Consider the following 14312-nt stretch of genomic DNA (forward strand, 5'->3'; position numbering starts at 1 on the left):
GCTAAGCGGAGGCCAAACGTGTACCTACTGAGAAGCAGGTCCTAAGTGATAACGTTTTCTAAAGAGACTGCTAAACACATCTGAACAGTGCTGCTGCAGAACTCTGAATGGGGGGATAGCAACTGTCTTAACTGATCTGGAATCTTGAGTTTACTTTTCAGTGGACAAGAGGTGTGTCTCTCAAGGCAAACAAAGAGAGGAGTAACACCCGATACTCATGTCAACATAAATTTATGCTCAGAGCGTAGGTGTAGGAACAGCATCGGTATGTATATGGAACATCGGGAGAGGAAGCTCTGTCGGTATTTACATTTTTTCTACTACCTTGTCAGAGAGACGTTATCTCCACATTAGAAATGGATGTATTTTGAAACGGTGGTGGTGGATCGGATTTCTTCTTTCTAGTGTTAATATTTGCTCTTGAATCGTACTTAATACCTGGTAACGCCTCAATCAGTTGTCAAAAATAAACTTAAAAATGTGTAGGGCTTATCTCGTTGGTCAGTATAAAGATCAAGGCTTTTTTCCTTTTTCCTTTTTCCTTTACCTTTTCCTTTCTTCCCCAGTATTGTTTTTCTTTTCTCCTTCTCACTACAGTCTTAATTTTGTTTCTTGTCCCTTAAGTGTGTTTTCAGTGTGTTGCTGAAACATTTTCTCTTTCAATCCGAAAAAAGGAGCTGTCACTGGTGAAGATCGGAGCTTATCTGAAAATCCCTGAGCCCAGGAGCTGTCACCTTAGTCTTCCAGTCGGACAAGGACGACTTCATTTCTCGTGTAAATGCATTTTTCAGGTTTGCGTATTGTTTTTTCAGGAACGGAAAGTGTGTATAGAATGGATTTAAAATCAATCTTAAATGTAAAATGTCAAGGGAAAAAAGTTCTAGTTACAACCTCTGCACATAATTTGCCAGCTGTGGGACTAGGAGTTTTCTTATTTACTGTGTTTTGTTTAACGTGTCTGAAGTTTAATGGATAGCAATCAAGGCGTGCTAGAAATCTGAAAGCACTTTATGCTTTGTTCTCTCAGTCATTTTGGTATAACAAACTAGCTTATGTTTTAAACGCTCCATTAGGTTAGTGGTTTCCCTATAGGTAACAAGTCCCTGTGTGCTACAGTAAGACAGTAACAAAACATGAAGTATAGAAGTTCATCCTGTCATGGATGCTTCTGCCTACGGACACACAATTATGCTTATTTAAAGCGGTATCACCTTGAAACCTAATCAGCATTTTAAAAAGGACTTTGTAGCAGTTATTGGCTTTTGTCCTGGAGGGCTGAGGTTTGTTTTGTTTTGTTTTACATTCAGCATTTCCGTTTCTAGCTTACATTGCCCTGTTGTTTTGCATGAGGAAAACGTGCAACTTTACAAAGCAGAACGGAAAGAGCTGCTTTTTAGTCTAACGTTTCAGTTTTTTGTAGGAGTTTTAAATGTGGTAGGAGTAAAACACCAGAAGTACTGCTGCCAAAGTTATATTCAAACTCGTATTTCGTGGAGAAGCAGAAGAAGCCCAGGGAGAAATAAATTTGCAAACGTGCTCTTCATGCTCTCCTTTCCCAAGATTTCTCTGAGATATAGCCCATCCTCTGTGGGTTTTGAGGTGTATGGTTCCCAGGAGTGAGAAGGAGGGCCAAACATCTCTCTTCTTGGATCTCAACATGCCAGGGCTTTAGTGTACTGCCACTTACGGCTCCGCTTTTTCACCTGGAAAAAGCGACCACATGATGTAGACTGAGGAGCCCTCACAAATTAACTTGCTATCACAAAGTGACGCCCAGAAAAGGTGTATTTAAAAGCTAGGCTCATTATAGAATAACAACAAACCCCTCATGATTGGTGCAGTAGACAGTGAGGTAGAGGGCGATCCCTGGAAAGACAGAAGAAAAGGAGCAGTGAGTTCTGGGTACCTTTGTGCACACGAAACAGAAAAACGCAGGCAGTGAAGTAATAGTGTTCCATTACTAACGCCAGCAATAGATAATTGCAACAATTATCTATTAGATCATAGGTAATAATTAACAGATAATTGTGCAACTCTGGAAATCAATAAATAACTGATTCCCCTCAGAGAATGTCTTCTACATTTTTATATTAAAAAGACTCCAGAGTTGTAATGGATTAAAATCCTACGGAAGTGAAAGAAATGGCATCAGCCACTAGTTCTGCAGAAGCTAAAAGTAATACCGATAGAGTTTAGATGGAAATTTTCACTTTGTGTGTTTAGTTTGGGGATTCTTTTTAAATCATTCATACCAGCGATTTAGTTCTTAAGGCTGTTTCTTTGAGATTAAGTGACAGGACTTCTGCTATTCTTTTCTTCTTGGAATGCTTCTTGATATTCTTACGTCAACCAGAACTTCTGTCTCTGTCGCAGATGTCAACAATGACCGTAGTTAAGAAGCCCAAATCTTCAAAGTCTAAAAAGCCCTCTTCAAGGCGGTCTGGCAAATCCAAGAAACCAAGTACTAAAATACTGATGTCACGCACCGCAAACTGGGGCCAGATACCGCCTGCAGAAGATTCAAGCCAAGTCTCTGTGGCCCAAGGACGTGGAGGTGCTATTTACTGTAGATCATCTGAAAAATCTAAGGCTTTTGCCCCAAGAGATCTAAGTAAGTGTGAGCTTTATCCTGACTCCATTTTCTTCAAAGCAAAAGTAGAAAATGCAGTTCTTACTTGTTGCACTGATAGAGAAGGGGACTAGTGTGAACAAAGACTTCAAAAGCGAATCCCCTAAGGCAACTGAAGTGACTGATGTTACAGAAATTAATTTTGATATATTTACAGTCAACAGAGAAATCTGGGGAGCTTTGTGTAATGCACAGATTCATCCATGTCTTTTCCGTTTTGCAAAGAAAAGTGTTTGATTGTTGCTATTCACAGCTTCCATTTTTCACACGTTTTTTGAATGATAACATTGCTCAGGAAAAGATCTGGTATCTGTAGGGGTACCGTCATTCCTAGTTACTAGTTTTTACCTTTTTTCCGTATAATTTCAAGTCTAAGCTTGTGGTTTAAGTTATAATAAGGAAAAAAACAGTAGTTGAGTTAATCAGGTTAAAGATTATAGATGGAGAGGAACTTGGCATGAGGTACTACAAACAGAATGGCAGTTAGCCTTGCCTTAGAAAAATTAAAATGGTTGACGAAAGCTGTTTTTTTTTTTTTTTTTTTCCCCAAAACATTGTGTTGACCAGCCAATTTGAATTTGGCGGTATTAAAGCTGTCTGCAATAATTTTCTTCTGGCTTGGATTGTAGCTAGCTCCTCTAGGTGCTCCTGCAGAATAGTATTTTTTTAAATACCTTCCTTAGAAACAAACAAACAAAATCTCTTTTTAAATTTAACTTTCTTGCAGTCGTTAATGATGGAATTGCTCCACCACAGAGCATTCTTTTTCCACCTGAGAAGATTTGTATGGATTGGCGAGAAACACAAAGTGTTGGAGTTGGCCTGTACAATCTTGGCAACACATGTTTTCTTAATGCTACTCTACAGTGTTTGACCTACACACCCCCACTTGCCAATTACATGCTTTCTCTCGAGCACGGCCAGTCATGTGAGTACTTTCTAAGAGTATTTCAAATCTGTTGGACAACTCTGAAGGTGAAAGAACAGCAGTGATTCTGAGACAAGCTTATTTGCCTGATTTTACCTGTAGAAGCTGGCTTTGAGCACTGTATTAGCAGTGGGCTCCGAATAGCATACGGAGTGCAATTAATGCACTGTTTGTTTAATGAATGAATTTATTTATTTATTTATTTATGTATTTATTAAAGGATCATTTATTGCTTCGTGGGAATAATGAAGTGCATTGGACAGTAATGCATTTAGTAGTAATTTTAGAGAGTAATACATTTTTCAGGCTGTGGAGTTCACATTCCTGTCAGCCTTTACAAATGTGACTTTGCAGTAGTCTTTTAGATTTCTCATCACAAAATGCATTTGAATACAGGCTTAGTGGATATTTTTATTCTGTAAAGTTGTGTGAAATGAAATGTTACAAGACTGTTGGGACATTGGCATCTTGGGAGAATAGAATGTAGCAAGGAGAGTGGATATCGTATCTATAGTTTAAATTTTACTTAGATGTTTGTTTGTAGTTATGGATATTTTGCTGGACTGGGATGCTTTCTTCTTTCACTCTTCAGGTCGTGAACAAGATTTTTGCATGATGTGCACAATGGAGACTCAGATTAACCAGGCCCTGCGTTGCACTGTTGATGCCATCGAGCCTACGCATGTTATCAGTAACCTCAGTCGTAAGTGGCTTCAGATGTGTTTCTTTTCGATAGCTTGTAATCTTCAAATACTTATTTGATGTGTATAAGTGGTTTTAACACTAGAAAGAAGAGAGATTTTAGAAATACAAGAATGATTTCATTTTTAAATGAGGTGAATACTATCATCTTCTTCTTTAGGAATAGGACAACATTTCCGTTTTGGCAGTCAAGAAGACGCACACGAGTTCTTGCGCTATACTGTTGATGCTATGCAGGAAGCGTGCTTGAATGGAAGCACCGAGTAAGCATAAACAAGTTCACTTTCATACATTCTCTAGCACCTTCTAGTCCTTTATTTACTATCAAAAATGATCTCTAGCACCTTTTAGTGCCTTATTTACTATCAGCAACGAAAGTCTACATCATCCTTAGTTTTCATAAAACTCTTTGAAGAGTTAACTGTGCGCCTTAAATCTTCTGAGGTCTGATTCTAATTTATTTCCAGATTGGACAGATCTTCTCAAGCTACCACCATCATTCATCAAATATTTGGAGGATTTCTAAGATCGAGAGGTACTTTAAAAAATATTCCTGTCCTTAGAACTGATCTGTGTCTTTTGTCGGTAGTAAAGCAGTCTGTAGTTTGTCTAAAGTAGTATCTGGCAACAACTTGAATTTGGACAGTTAGTCTCCTTCACATAAGGTTAAGCATTTATATTTTGCTTCCAGTGAAGTGCTTGAATTGCAAAGCAGTTTCGGATACGTATGAGGCATTTCTTGATATCACTTTGGATATAAAGGTAAGATGTTTTCTAAATATAATTCATGATGTTTAAGTACATGCCTAACTTTCTAAATTAAACTTGTTTACCTTAAAAAACCAAACCACATATAATGTTAAAACGTAAGAGCTTGGTGGTGCTAAGGAAGTGGATTGGACTTTGTCCTTCTGTGGAACCCATGTAAATAGTCTCCACATTTGCATTGGGTTTAAGGGGAAAGAATTCTCTTTCTGCAAAAATTATAATGCTGTCATACTTCTCTGTTGTTCTACCCCAATGTACATCTAATTGTTAGACTGATGAATTTGTCCCCAGTATTGATGACAAAGCACACTATAGATGCTGTCTAGGCTACTGGAAAAGTATTTGTTCCGAAGTCAAATGACTTCCAGGTGAGGTCAATGCTGAGCATGCTCTTTCTGCCTCCTTCTTCACAGTGCTCATAGTAGATCGCTGGAGTATGTTAGTAAGATTCTCTTACAAACTACTAGTACGTCTCTGGAATTTTGAATTTACGGTGACTTTACGCTCTTCTTTCTCGCTCCTCTAGGCGGTTTCATCTGTTACCAGAGCTCTGGAACTCTTTGTGAAACCTGAAGAGCTGGGTGGAGAGAATTGCTATAAATGTAGCGAGTAAGATTTTGACGAATTAGGTCTTAATCCTAGATGTCAGTTTTATATGTTGCATGACTCTGTTGGACTACCTCTAAACTTCGGATCTACTTACGAGTTTTGTGGAAGTTTATAAAACACTTGGATTTTTGTTTCTTTGGAGGGGGGAAGTCTTGTTCAGAGGCATTCCCTATGGGTTTGCAATTCTCTGGCTCGTATTTTGCCATCAGAATTCAAAAAGAGATACTTTTGTTCTTTCTATTTATTAGCTCTCGACAGTACTTTTCTTGATGTAAACTGCCCAGTTTCCGTTGTTCTCTGGGCTAGTGGCTAATTTTCACTGCTTACACTGTAGGTCCTACCTTGGAGCGGGCAATGTATCAAACTGAACTATTTTCAGTTTCAAAGTTTCAAAGGATGGCAGACAGTTTCAGTGTCTTTCCAGACAAGCTCAGTACATGAAGACTTCCTACTGTTAAATGTCTCCCTCCTGTAGAATGACCATGTGCTTCTGTTGTATTTTTGATGTTGATAGACGACCTATGTTGGAGATTATTTGCAATTTCTAGTCCTGGGGACCAAGGCTCTCTCGTTCCACTTTCATTATTTGTATTTCCCTTGAAAGCTGAAAGAATGTATCCAGGATTGGAGTTCAAATAGCCACTTTTGTAGACCAAGAAATGGTACCTTGCCATCCAACCTGGTAATTCCCTTTCGTGAGAGATTCCTGTTCCTGCTATGCCCAGGGTTTTGGGAGAATTTACCTTCTTCACTGTATTAACAAACCTGACACGCAGTGCATGGGTTTATGAAAAGAAAAAAGACCAACCTATTATGCAAGTAAATGTCATTCAAATAGCATAGGCATGCGTGAGACATTAAAACGAGTTTGTTTTGGGGGCGAAAAAAGAAGATGCCTTCAAACACTTATCTCTGCTTGTTTTTAAGGTGTAATAAGATGGTTCCTGCATCCAAGAGATTTACCATACACCGTTCTTCCAAGGTTCTCACAATATCACTGAAAAGATTTGCAGATTTCACAGGTGGAAAGATCAACAAGGTATATTTACCACTGTAATGCAACTATATCATTGTGTAATGGGACATCCCCCAAAGCTGAAAGTTGTTTATATTTTCAGACAGTAATTGTAGACTAACGACTATGGCTTATTCTTTCTCTTAATATCAATAAAGTTCCCGCTTGACAAGAAGCATATGCTTTCCTCTGAGAAGGCTGATTCATCAGGAAACAGTTCTCTGCAACTTCTAGTCTTAAACATTGTTTATGGGAAGACTTATTTGTAGTGAATCAAGAAATATCTTCTAGAAATATATTCTAGAAATAAATTCTAGTCTGTGTTTTTTGGAAGTGTTTTTCTCTGGCTAGTCCACGAAGTACTCTGGGATAATTTTCTATCTTCTTGGTCTCTCTTTAGGAGGTGAAATATCCGGAGTATTTGGACCTGAGAGCCTACATGTCACAGTCAATGGGAGAACCACTGCTCTATGCCTTATACGCGGTGCTGGTACATCACGGTGTCAGCTGTCACTCAGGACACTATATATGCTATGTAAAGGTAGAAGTCAACAGCATTTCTAACAGGGTAAAGGTTGTGCTGGCAAACCAGTGAAAGCGTGACTAGCAGCTACTGTTTCTAGGGAAAAAGATTTCATTATATTTTTATTTGACACGTGTGTATTTTGTTCCTATCCGTGATTTCATTTGGAACACGTGCAATTCACCTAAAGAAATGGTTGTCTTTATTTGCAGGCTGGTAATGGACTTTGGTATCAGATGAATGATGCTAAAGTAGTCCGTACTGACATTAAGAGAGTTCTTGGTCAGCAAGCTTACATACTTTTTTATATCAGGTAATAACAAATCTTAACATGTGTTCAGAAGAGATTTACTTTCCTGTTATTGATATTTTTCTGTTTTGCAAGTGTTTTTCTTGCTATCCCAGGGAAAGATTATTATTTGTCTAATTCAGTTCTGTCTAACCTGAAATTCTCTGTGTCATTTATTATCTTTTGTTGCTTGGCCTGAAACTGCAGCACTTGTGTAAATTGCTATCTATGTGTTACCTGTAGCTGGCTAATTTAGAGAAGGAGAAAAATGAAGGTCATCTGTCGTGTAAGAATGAATTATTGTTCTGAAAGTGATAGTCTTAGTAGGAAGACTGTTCTCTCCTTTTCAGTTTGTAGTCTTGGCGAAGCCTTCTGTAGAGAAGGCTTCCGTATCGTATGAACTGTTCCTCTAAAATTATAGGATGGGATTTAATCCAAGAGTAGGCTGAAAGAAAAACTAAACTACAATCACTGCTCTTTTCTGAAGGCGCTATGATTTGACACTTGGAGAACGTGCGTTTTACTTGCCAGCACCATCTTATCCCTGTTCATTCCCTCCTGGTCAGCAGGGGGCTAATAGTAAGCAGGCTGGATTTATGGGACCACGACTTCTTCCTCATATGATTAAGGTAATTCAGGGAAGTGGGAGGGCAGGTAACGGCACCAAACTGCTAGTGGGTTTGGGGTTTGGTGTGGGGTTTTTTGTTTGGTTTTCAGCATCTTAGTTTTGTTTTCCTTCCCATGCTGCAGCTTTCTTCACAGCCTTCATGCTACAGCCAGAGTCATTCAAACAGTGGTTACTGCTAAATTGTGCAGCCATGCGACTCCATTACTTTATACCTCCAAGACAGCTTTCTAAAGCACAGAGAGCTACGCTCTTTGACAATTTAAGCAGAGTGTACTAATCCTCGAATCATTTAAAAGAGGACTTGTTTTTCCTATCGTCGTCACTTTAGCTAAGACAGGGAAAACTAATTGTCTTATTCCTGAGCACCAGAACAATTACTTCAGGCTTTTCAGGGTATGTTTAAAGGGGAAAATAAATATATTTGGGAATAGCAGCAGGTAATGTTAAGTTGTTTGGCTGGTTTTCAAAGATGATGTTAATTTGATTCCAATCGGCTGTAAACCAAAAGCAGGAATTGAATACGCTTATTGGACTTGCATTTATCTTTAAAGGGCAGTGTGTTTTTCTTTGTAGGTGTTAAGACCATTTGTAGAAATACTCAGTAGGAGAGTTTTGTGTTTCAAAATGTTAAATGCAGTGTTTGCGTTAATCCATCTTGCCATTTCTTCTTTTTAAATACAGAATTCAAGCCGTTTAAATGGAAATGGATCCATAAAAGAGGACGCAAAGACCACTGGTGTCACCCTAAAAAGGCCATCTTCAGCACCACCGATGGCCTGTGTTCAAAACCAGACAATTACCAGGCCTTCAATTACTGATCCGTCAAGAAAACAGAAGATCACCACCAGTATTCACAATAAATTGCCTGCTCGTCGGACTGTGTCACAGCCTGACTGTCTTAGCAGTGCTGCGGAGGACGAAGATCTCTACCAGGCTGTTCCTTCATCCACAATTACAAATTCGGTAATGCAAATGAAGCAAATGCAAACAAGCAAAAAAGTTTCTGATGAGATTTTTGTGGAGCCAACAGTGAATGAAAATCCTAAACTCAGCTCTGATAACACAGTCCCTTACGGTGCAGAATCTTCAGGAAAATCTGAGGAGGAGTCAAAGGGCTTATTTAAAAGGAATTGCAATGCAATGTCCTCTAATGGAATTTTGGTTGGAAAGGTAGTCCGTACATTGCAGCATTCCGGTTCTTCCTGTCAGAATGCTGACGAAGGAAGATCCCAGCATGAGCTGCCAAAAACCGATTCACTAAATGGTGCTATTAGGTTAGTTAATGAATCGAAAGAAAATGGACTGAAACTTGATGATTCCACTTGCCGAGTTGAACCTGTTAAACCTTCTGAGATGTTCTTTTCTAAAACAAATGGATTGCTTGAAACATAGATTTGCTCCATCGAGAATTTCTCACCTATGATGTATTCGGGAGTGTTTATTGTGTTCCTAATTCAGGTGAAATACTGAGAAAACACAGCACAAATGTGATTGTAAGACTTTGTGGTATTATCCCATTAGAATTTGCAGACCTGAGCTTACATTAGAACTTGTCAACTTAAGCTCAGCTGAGTTAAAAATTCCTAAGTTTCATAAAGTAGATTTTGGGAGGTGAGTTGGGGTTATCTTTGAAGTGTAGATAATGCATACAACTCAAAACGGTCTTGCTTACCATTTAATGGAGAAATTCTGACAAGACTAGTCCTCAGTACTACTACAAATAGTATTTTTTTGTCTGCTGACTTGTGCGTTTTGATTGCAGATGCCTGGAGCTATGCCTTCAGTCAATCGAGAAATCATCACGGAGTCCCTCACAGCCAGCCAGCTGAACAGCTTGTCAGAGGAAACGAGGTAAAATGAGCACAGTCTGATTAAGACAAGACCTTATGGAAGTTCGTTACGGTTTTATCTGTCTACTAATAGTATTTAATGGAAGGATTTAAATTAGTACAATTCCATGCTGTATGTCCAGCGTTACGAACAGAACTAATGATCAGCACTGAGCATATCACTCTGATGCAGGTTGGTGCCTCAAGGAGAACTTGTGTTCCTTCATAGAATGTTTTTCCATTTTTCTCCACTGTCTGGAGAAACACTGGCTGTTCCCCGCTCGCCCCTATGCCTTTTTTCTCAGAGCAGCAGGTGGAAGGAGACGGATGCATTTGCTTTTTTAGTGCAATGGCTTCAGAAGCAAGAGGGGAAAAAACACTTTCTCTGGGAGCTGGAGAAGGTGTCCTTATCGCAGGAGAGGTTTCTAAATGGCATATCTTTGCGAGTGTTCCTGTAGTCTGGAGGTTTTTGTTTGTTTGTTTGCCTTTGGAAGGTTTTACTCTTAATCTTCACGTCCTTCAGCAGAAGTGAGAAATGTGATTTTATTTTGTGCAGTGTCGCGGACCCTCCGAAATCTACTGGGAAGGATGAATACCTCGCACAGTACCAATGTGATGACGGTGGAGACAAGGAGAAACCAAGAAGATCAAAAGAACGTGACCTCATTTCTAATGAAAATGTTTTGTACGGCAAAGAGACTTCTGAGCCTGGTGAGAAATTGCGGCAAACTTCCTCTCTCAAGTGTGACACTGAATGTAGCTCTAAAAAGCTTTCCTCCTCAGCTATTGCAGAGAGATGCCAAGGTAGAAAGGACAAGACTAAAAACACTGAGAAAGAGCATTACCAAAGCAAGAGGGAACATGCTCCTAGTGAAGAGAAGGAGAGTCAAAAAGCAGGTCCTTCCAGCAAGAGGAGGTGTTCTCAGAGCGTGGAAGTTGTTCATCAAAAGCGTCACAAGCAGGAGCACTGGGAGGGAAGCAGGTGCAGATCTTTCCCTGGTGAAAGAAACAGCCCTGAGAATGGCAGAAGAGCAGTCAAATATTCAAAGTACAGATCTGGCAGCGGAGGAAGATCAGAACAAGGTAGCAATAGATATTACCGATCCAAAGGGGAAAGAAGTTGGAGCAGAGAAAGATACTATCGAGATGAAGCACGGAGGTGGGAAAGATGTAGCTATTCCAATGATTACTATTCACCTCATGCGACAGGAGACAGTAGAGAGAGAAAGTTCTCTCACGGCGATGCAGCCTTTGACAAATGGACTGCAACTTACTACGGCAGGTCACATAAGCATTATCATTACAAAAGTGGATGGCCTCACGGTTCCCTCTTGAGAGATGAAGATGGACGTCGCTTTAGCACACCCCGAGCAGACTTGCATCGTTGCTCGGTATCTCAGCAACATTCTGGAAGACATTCTCGTGAAAGACATGCGCTTCCACCTGTGTCAGCTCATTTGGAGAACTGTCGCCAGAAAAATGAAACAGAAGGAAACAGAAAAAGAAAATCTACCCGTGCAGAAGGTAGTGAAAGTGAAATAGAAAGGAAAGACAGAAAGATAGAAAAGGAGCTTTTAGGTGGTGAAAAAAATGCAAAAATATCACAAGTTCTAGAAGAAAAAGAAGTCTAAGGATAAACATGGAGAGAAGGATTCCAAGTAAGCAAGGATTCCAGCATACTCCGCATTTTTTATCCTAATTCTTTTCTGGGTGCTTCTCATGTATTCCTTCTTTTTTTTTTTTTTTTTCTCCTTTTTTTTTTTTTTTTCTGGTAGTTTCTAAGTTACTTAGATAGCATCAGCTGGCTGGGGATCATGTTGTTAGGTTGATCAGTGAAGATAGGAAAGCTGTTGCTGAATTGTTTCAGAGCACTAGCTTTGGACCACATAGTTGGAAACACATCCGTACACCATTCTGGATTAGGTTAAAAGTTTTTTTCTGCTTGCACGTATTCCAGAGCTAGCCATTGTTAATGATCTGTGTACAAACCAGGACCTATGGTCCTCCAATCTGAGGGCTTAAGTTTGCTACATCTGAAGTAAGTTGCGTGTGCACAAAGCACCACAAAATAGCTGACATGCTGCAAATCATCACCTGTGGTAAAATAAATAAAGTTTCATATAGGCAACAAGTGCCACATCTTTTTTTCTCTTTTAAACTTGCATGTTTCTTTCAGACTTCACGATTTGTGTTTCTGTGTGCTCCACTTTGACAATGCCAATCCCAAGCGTAAAACAAGAAGAAAAAGGAGAAGAAAAAGAAGAAAAAAGAGAAACAGCAGGAAAGTGAAAGGCTCCTTGGAACACTTAGATCCTCGTTTCCAGAAGATAACGCGGGAGAAGAAGGAAGAATCCCATCCTCCAGATGGCTCTTCATGTGAGCAATGCAGAAGTGAGAGCAGTAAACAACCTTACAAGGAAGGGAAGCCTTCCAGTGCAGGCGAAAGCAAGAAATACACCTCCGTCTCATCCAACGAGTGTATTAAAGGTAAGCGGCCGCAGTGTGTTTGAGGAATTCCTTTTCTATTAATGTAGAGATTATTTCCAACAGTCTTGAAGTGCTTGGTGACTTAACAGTCTGCTGGATATTAAAAAAAAAAAGCTGATGGACTTTTTCTTTCCGTTTTTAAATGACCACTAGGAAAGAATGCCTGAAATAAAGAGGTGAAAGGCAAATAGTTTTCATTTGGTGTGATGATTAAGTGGCAAACAAGAGGAAGAGTTGCAAGATCCCTTCTTAAATTCAGTCCAGCCAAGTAGGAAAAGTAAACGTGGACAGCTGTATCTTGGCAAAGAAGATAGTAGGGAGCAAGGAGGTTTAGCAGTCAAGATGGAAGGTGATGCCATGAGGCTTACAGGCTAGTAATGTTCTAGTGAAACCCAGCCTTCCTAAAGAAGCCTGCCTGAATAATTCCTGTGAATAACAGACTCTGTTCAGCTATTTCCTAACATAGAAACGGTGCTGACTGCTTCTTCAGAGTAACATAAGTTAGTGATACTACTGAAATAGTTGTGGTTCAGACGTAGATCTGATTTCTCCTAAGCACGCTGAATTCACAGCTGTTGATCCTCCAGCGGAGGCTTTGCAATTGAACACCTGGAGAATAGGTAAATTTCCCGCTGTTGTTCTCCTCTCCTCTTGTTTTGTTTTGTTTTGTTTTCCTAGTAGAATAGGCTTAAGACTCTGAAGAAACAGGCTGCTTTTTTTCATTTCAAACACTGGCTGTTCCTCCTGAGCCCCGCCTTCTATTTTTGCAGTCACAGGATACGTGAATGTAAATTCTTGGGAGAGAGGTAGAAAACTCTGTTTCAACTGGTGTTTTTTTCGGCTATGTGGGGAGACCAAATAGGGTGGTTTTGAATCTTCTGGCTCTTATTCAGAGCAGCAGCATGTGGAGGGAGACAGATGCGTGTGCTTTTTTAGTGCAATGGCTTCAGAAGCAAGAGGGGAAAAAACACTTTCTCTGGGAGCTGGAGAAGGTGTCCTTATCGCAGGAGAGGTTTCTAAATGGCATATCTTTGCGAGTGTTCCTGTAGTCTGGAGGTTTTTGTTTGTTTGTTTGCCTTTGGAAGGTTTTACTCTTAATCTTCACGTCCTTCAGCAGAAGTGAGAAATGTGATTTTATTTTGTGCAGTGTCGCGGACCCTCCGAAATCTACTGGGAAGGATGAATACCTCGCACAGTACCAATGTGATGACGGTGGAGACAAGGAGAAACCAAGAAGATCAAAAGAACGTGACCTCATTTCTAATGAAAATGTTTTGTACGGCAAAGAGACTTCTGAGCCTGGTGAGAAATTGCGGCAAACTTCCTCTCTCAAGTGCGACACTGAATGTAGCTCTAAAAAGCTTTCCTCCTCAGCTATTGCAGAGAGATGCCAAGGTAGAAAGGACAAGACTAAAAACACTGAGAAAGAGCATTACCAAAGCACGAGGGAACATCACGGAACATTTTCCGTGATTTTCTTCCTGAGCAGAAGTGTGCAGTACTCCTTTTCCATTAATGTAGAGATTATTTCAAACAGTCTTGAAGTGCTTGATGACTTACCAGTCTGCAGATGTATTATCAAACCAAAAAAAAAAACCCGACTTGGTAGACTATTTTTTTCCCACTTTTGAATGACTACTAGGAAGAAGGTTGTTCCGGCATCAAGAAAGTCATGTGGAATGTAACAAAATTTACTGAACCAGTAAATAAAAACTATATTTTTCTATTAGTTCCATTGTTTCAACTCTTCTGACGCTTATGGATGGCACAGATAACAGAGGGGAGATCGTGGTAATCGGAGCTACCAACAGACTGGATTCTATAGATCCTGCTTTACGAAGACCAGGACGCTTTGGCAGAGAGTTCCTCTTCAACTTGCCAAATAAAGAGGTGAGAACTTAAATT

At 39.8% G+C, this 14312-nt stretch overlaps 1 protein-coding gene and 2 long non-coding RNA genes across 3 annotated transcripts; all 3 read left to right on the top strand.

The window, feature by feature from the left end:
• Positions 1-534: 534 nt before the first annotated feature.
• LOC140000489 (uncharacterized) lies at positions 535-4252 on the top strand. The gene is made up of 4 exons (XR_011805542.1): positions 535-774; positions 2374-2611; positions 3357-3557; positions 4150-4252. It is a non-coding gene; the product is annotated as an uncharacterized lncRNA (long non-coding RNA).
• A 1211-nt stretch (positions 4253-5463) lies between these two features.
• On the top strand, positions 5464-10260 carry LOC140000421 (ubiquitin carboxyl-terminal hydrolase 42-like). Its single transcript, XM_072030305.1, has 8 exons — positions 5464-5469; positions 5554-5636; positions 6564-6675; positions 7052-7192; positions 7387-7487; positions 7951-8092; positions 8773-9054; positions 9854-10260. The coding sequence occupies exons 1-8, from the start codon at positions 5464-5466 to the stop codon at positions 9944-9946; spliced, it is 960 nt and encodes a 319-aa protein (XP_071886406.1). The 3' UTR covers positions 9947-10260.
• Positions 10261-10690: 430 nt separating this feature from the next.
• On the top strand, positions 10691-13667 carry LOC140000490 (uncharacterized). The gene is made up of 3 exons (XR_011805543.1): positions 10691-11578; positions 12097-12407; positions 13555-13667. It is a non-coding gene; the product is annotated as an uncharacterized lncRNA (long non-coding RNA).
• The last annotated feature ends 645 nt before the right edge of the window (positions 13668-14312 follow it).

This window comes from Anas platyrhynchos, chromosome 32 (assembly GCF_047663525.1).
Source record: "Anas platyrhynchos isolate ZD024472 breed Pekin duck chromosome 32, IASCAAS_PekinDuck_T2T, whole genome shotgun sequence".
Taxonomy (NCBI): domain Eukaryota; kingdom Metazoa; phylum Chordata; class Aves; order Anseriformes; family Anatidae; genus Anas; species Anas platyrhynchos.